This window comes from Orycteropus afer, unplaced genomic scaffold (assembly GCF_000298275.1).
Source record: "Orycteropus afer afer isolate SDZICR_OR568_19922 unplaced genomic scaffold, OryAfe1.0 scaffold00153, whole genome shotgun sequence".
Taxonomy (NCBI): domain Eukaryota; kingdom Metazoa; phylum Chordata; class Mammalia; order Tubulidentata; family Orycteropodidae; genus Orycteropus; species Orycteropus afer.
In genome coordinates this window covers 3792448-3798022 of record NW_006921740.1, presented here as the reverse complement: position 1 = coordinate 3798022, position 5575 = coordinate 3792448, and the positions used below count along the sequence as shown (strand labels likewise).

The 5575-nt window shown below is 35.9% G+C and overlaps 1 protein-coding gene across 1 annotated transcript in view; it reads left to right on the top strand.

The window, feature by feature from the left end:
* The window catches only part of CLOCK (clock circadian regulator), a 76364-nt gene that overhangs the window by 13949 nt on the left and 56840 nt on the right, over positions 1–5575 (top strand). The window contains exon 4 of the mRNA XM_042781700.1: positions 497–588. Coding sequence (XP_042637634.1) covers positions 497–588 — 92 coding nt within the window. The remainder of the gene's footprint in view (positions 1–496; positions 589–5575) is intronic.

The following is a 5575-nucleotide window of genomic DNA, read 5'->3' as shown; positions in this document are numbered from 1 at the left end:
TCTGGCTGGCTGACTCCTTGGCCTCCTTCCCCCAGACTTGCGTCCTTACCTCCTCCCTCTAGTTATTACCAACGAAAGGCAAAATAGGAAGAGGAAAAAGAATGATTTCATAATGCTTCGAGCAGACTTTATCTAACTTTCTTTGTTCTTCATTAATATTTATAATAGATGACTTTCATTGTTTGGTTGTTGTGTAAAACAGGAAGCAATCTCAGCCTTTCTCAGCAACACAGGCTATCAAAGCTCCCCAGAGAAAAGTCAGACTGATATTCTCAAGAGATGGATTCCAAGGAGCTAATTTGCCACATCATCAAAGATACTTCATCATACCAAAACCTAGACCTCTTGATACTTAAAATTATAGATGTCACTGCCTATAGTTCTCATCTTCAATTGGGGTGGGAAGAAAGAAGGCAATTTGTAGCACTTTGTTACCACCCCCCCACACACACACAGTTGGAGTATGCCACTAATGTGTCAAATAATCTGTTCACAGAAATCACTGCACAGTCAGATGCTAGTGAAATTCGACAAGACTGGAAACCTACATTCCTTAGTAATGAAGAGTTTACACAGTTAATGTTAGAGGTATGTCCAGATTTAATTTTTGAAAAGTTGTATTTCCCTCAAAAATATTTATAGAGGTGACTACTTTTAATTAAGTTTTAGCAATATTAATTTAATATTATATAGCCTTTTTGATGTAAAATATCAGTGTAAATCTAATGTAAGCTATGTCTTCAATTAAAATTAACGGAAATAAGTATTGTAAGGAAAAAATACTGTATGGTAAAGCAATGCTAAATTTTCACATTTTCAGTTCTTAGTTTTTGAGAGGGTTAATAAAAGTTAGAAACCTGTCATCACCAAGTTCTCAACCTGAGATAACTACCACAGTATTCAAACAAAGAATAGTATTTGTTACTCATCACTTGTTTTTAGAAAATATAGCCTCCTGGCAGTAGGATATTTTCTAACAATAAATTAAAATTCACCTTAAAAAATATACAAAATAATAATAAAGTATTTTGAAAATACGCAAAAGGGGAAATATACATTGAAAAGCAACTGTTCTTAATTCAAGTACAAATTTTTAAAAGGAATTAAGTAAATGTCCTCCTGAGAAAATTATTTTTGAAAACAATTCAGTACAATTTTGCTTATAATTGCTAAACGTAATACCTCATAAAATGCACAAAAATTTTGAGCCTTGTACTTGTCAATTTCATTTTTCGGTTTCTACTCTTATTTAAATAGAATAATATAGGTACCATCTGTGTACAGAAAGTATACAGAATTCTGTATCAATTTCCATAAAACTAATAATCGATTGGAAACAGAGGTCTTATACTTTAGAGGTAATTAAAAGCTAGAAAAAAATAGATACATTACAGGAAATAGACATGGGAAGAATATAGGAAAGCAGTTGAGGTGGAGATGTGTGAGTTAAGTTTGCTAGCCTGTTAACCTATTTTTTGTGTTATTTTAGACCTTAAACATTTATCCATGTTATGTATATATATGTAATGGCCATGTCTCTCAATTATCTTTATATGTTGACTAAAGTCTGGATCAAGAAAGAGTATTTTCAAGTAATGAACTAATTTTCTGTTTATAATTTAGATGAAATGGCTAATTACTGGATTAATTAAATCTTGTATTAAGCACAAATGTTACCATATGAAAATTTGTTGGAATATGAACATACTCTAAAAATTTAAACTTTTGGTTAAAATCTAGAAGATAATAACTGAGCACTTTCCCACACTAACTCATTGAATCCTCACAACAATCTTAAGAAGTAGGCACTCTTCTTATCCATATATTACTTACATGTGAGCAAATTGAGATGTAAAGAGATTATGAATCTTGCCTAGAGTAACACAACTAATGAGTACCTCAACTGGGATTCATTGTAGGCAGGTTGGCCTCTGAGGCCAGGCCCTTAGTCACTGTGCATGCTGCCTCTCATGAAACTTATTTTCAGTGAAAGTTAGCTTTGGCACCAAACTTTAAACTAAGTAACCACCAATTTGCTCTTTAAGTTAGTCTCATCTTATTTTACAAACCAAATAATAGTTGCCAATTTTGGTAATTATTATATTTTTTTCCTTGAAAGTAGTTTAACATCCAAAATGATCCCTTTAGGTGTAAGTAATACATTTGTGAAAGAGTATAGTCAAGCAAATGTTTACAACAGAGAAAGGAAGTAACTCATTTAATTACTCTTTACTTTTTATTTTATGATTATATTATCAGTGTAAATTGTTTAATAAAATCTTCTAATTACTTAACTGCTGTGTATGAAAAGTTTCTTATAAATTCAAAAATTAGTATAATACCTACTATCATTTATTAATAATCTGAATGAAGGGAATTATTCGTTTCACTAATAAGCTAAACAGAAAAGTGTTGTCTTGAATCTCTTTGGAATAGATAATTTTGTTGTTGCTGAGAATATACCAAGGCTTTGAATTGGTTCATTCAGTATACGTAAGAATCACCTGGGGATCGTCAAAATGTTGATTCTGACTCAGTATATGTGGGATGGAAATACAGAATCTCAGTAGAGGGTTGAACCAGAATGAACTGGTTTGAAGCCTGGAATATACACAGTATAAGTATACGAATTCAAGTGTTGCTACATGTACAATTCATTGACATTGATTACATTCTTCAAGTTATGCACCTATTCTCACCCTCCATTTCTGAGTTGTTCCTCCCCCATTAACATAAACTCACTGTCCCCTAAGGTTTCTTTTCTAATCTTTTGAGTTGCTTTTGTAACTTTGATCTCAAGTAGGTAGTTCTTAAAAAAGCAAGTGCTCAAAGTAGACATTTTTTTACTAGTTGAGCTGAAGTATTATTTGGTTTTAAGATGCCATGAGAATTTGAAATTCTGTTCTGCATTTTACCCCTTTTGAGTGGGATTCTTCTACAGTCTTTGATCAAAATGTTTAGTAATCATAGCCGAGCACTGCCCAGTTCTTGGCTCATGGCAAAGGAGGCAGTTCTTCATGGAGGCAATTAGCCATGCATTCCATATCCTCTTCCTATTCCTGACTCTCTCTCTGTTGCTTCAGAAGTGTAGAGACCAATTATCATGCCTTATGTAGCTGATTGTAAGCTTTTAAGACTCCAGACACTTGCAATGAACTATGAGGTAGAACAGAGTCAATATATGTGTTACTAGACCAGTTAACTGAGATGTCTCATGAAATTATGACCCTAAACCTTCAAACCAAGGAACCACATCTCGTGAGGTTTTTGGTTGTATTTAAGTAGTCTCAGCAGCTACTTTGTTTGTTGTTGTTGTTATAAATAGCTCTCTCTCACAAGTTTTGCCAATTCAGCTTTATACAATATATCACTTATTGACATCAGTTACAGTAATTTGCTCTGTACCCCTACACTTACATGATTTTTCTATTGCATTTAACTCTTTTCCCTCCTTCCTTCCTGTTGTTGTTGTTGTCATGTGCCATCAAGTCTTCTCCGACTCATAGCGACCCCTCCTTGGGTTTCCGAGGTGGAATCAGTATGGAAGTAGATTGCCCAACCTTCGTTTTGAGGAATGGCTGGTGGTTTGAACCACAGACTTTCTGATTAGCAGTCAGATGCCTTAGATACGCCACCTTCTGTTTTGGTAACCCTAAGAGGCTTTGGTCTATGCATTTACTTTTTCTTGTCTTTTTATATAAGTGAACTCACTCACTGCCATTGAATCAGTCCCAACCCGTAACTACCCCTCCTTGGGTTTCTAAGGCAGTATCTCTACTGAGGTAGCTTGCCTAATCTTCCTTCCTAGGAGCAGCTGGTGGGTTTGAACTGCCAGCCTTCTAGTTAGCAGTCAAATGCCTTAGGCACTATGCCACCAGAGCTCCTATATAAATGAAGTCATACAATTTCAGATATAGGCTATATCTTGGAATGATAAAGTTGCTGGTAAAAGAGATTAGATAATTCATTTAAAGCTCTTCATGTTACAAATGAAGCCAGAGAAGTTGTAACTTATACAAGGTCAGATAGCTGTTTGTTGGAGGAACTGGGGCTAAGATCTTAAAATTTGCTTAGAACTTATGTGTTGTCTCTATTGCTTTATCTTTCTTTCTTTCTCTCTCTTCCTCCCTCCTTCCAGTCTTCCATTGCCAACTCTTCCCTCTCCCTTTTGTCTGTTACCTGAGAAATATTCCTTTCTTGCTACCTTTGGAAGATTGGGAGTAGACAAGGAAATCAGGGCAGTTTAGTCTGACACATCTCTATGTGAAATCATCCATATAGAGATCATCCAGTAAACTGTAGTTCTGTTTGCTTGGCTGTTTTTAGTGCTCTCTAATAATATAGGTGGGAAAGGCTAGTGCCCTGCCAACCACAAGGAGGTATTATTTCTCTATAACCTCCATTCCAGTTCTCCCTACACCAAATACTAAGCAAACAATGAAGTCCTTTTTTTGTAGGTCAACTCAAAAAACTAAACGCACTGCTGTTGACTCTAATCCAACTCATAGCGACCCTTCCTTGGGTTTCCGAGGTAGTATCTCTATGAAAGTAGATTGCCCAGCCTTCCTTCCAAGGAGTGGCTGGTTAGTGGTCAGATGCCTTAGGTACTACGCCACCACAGCTCCCATTGTAGGCAAGTAGATATCAAATAAGAGGAAAACCAGCAGTTTTAACTAATGAACCATATACCACATGGGGAAGACATAAGTTTTACATCGGTCTTGATATAAGGATGTCCTTTTCTCTCTGGTTTGTCCTTTGACATCTCTCCAATCTTCTTCTTCAAGTCCCTAGTCAAGGTCCATTCAGTTTGATGTACCTACTTGTCTTCTCCATTCTGCCTTCTACCTCCATTTGCTGACATGGCATGACTCAAATTGAGATCCAGCTGCAAACATCCATTAATAATCAGAACATGGAATGTACAAAGTATGAATCTAGGAAAATTAGAAGTTGTCAAAAATGAAATGGAACACATAAAGATTGCTATTCTAGGCATTAGTGAGCTGATATGGACTGGTTTTGGCCAAATTGAATCAGATGACCATCTGATCTACTGTGCTGGGAATGACAGTTTAAAGAGGAATGGCATGCTGTTCATCATCACAAACGATGTTTCAAAATCTGCCCTAAAGTACAATGCTGTCACTGACAGGATTAATATCCATATGCCTACAAGGAAGACAAGTTAATACGACTAGTATTCAAATTTATGCACCAACCAGGAAAGACAAAGATGAGGAAATTGAAGGTTTTTATCAGCTTCTGCACTCTGAAATTGACTGAACATGCAATCAAGATGTGTTAATTATCACTGGTGACTGGAATGCAAAAGTTGGAAACAAATAAGAATCGTTGGTAGATGGAAAATTTGGCCTTGGTGACAGAAATGAGACTGGAAATCTCATGATAGAATTTTGCAAGACCAACGACTTGCTCGTTGAAAATACCTTTTTTCAGCAACACAAAACGGTGGCTATACATGTGGACTTCGGCAGATGAAATACACAGGAATCAGATTGACTACATCTGTGGCAAGAGGAGATGGAAAAACTCCTATCTTCAGCCAAAACCA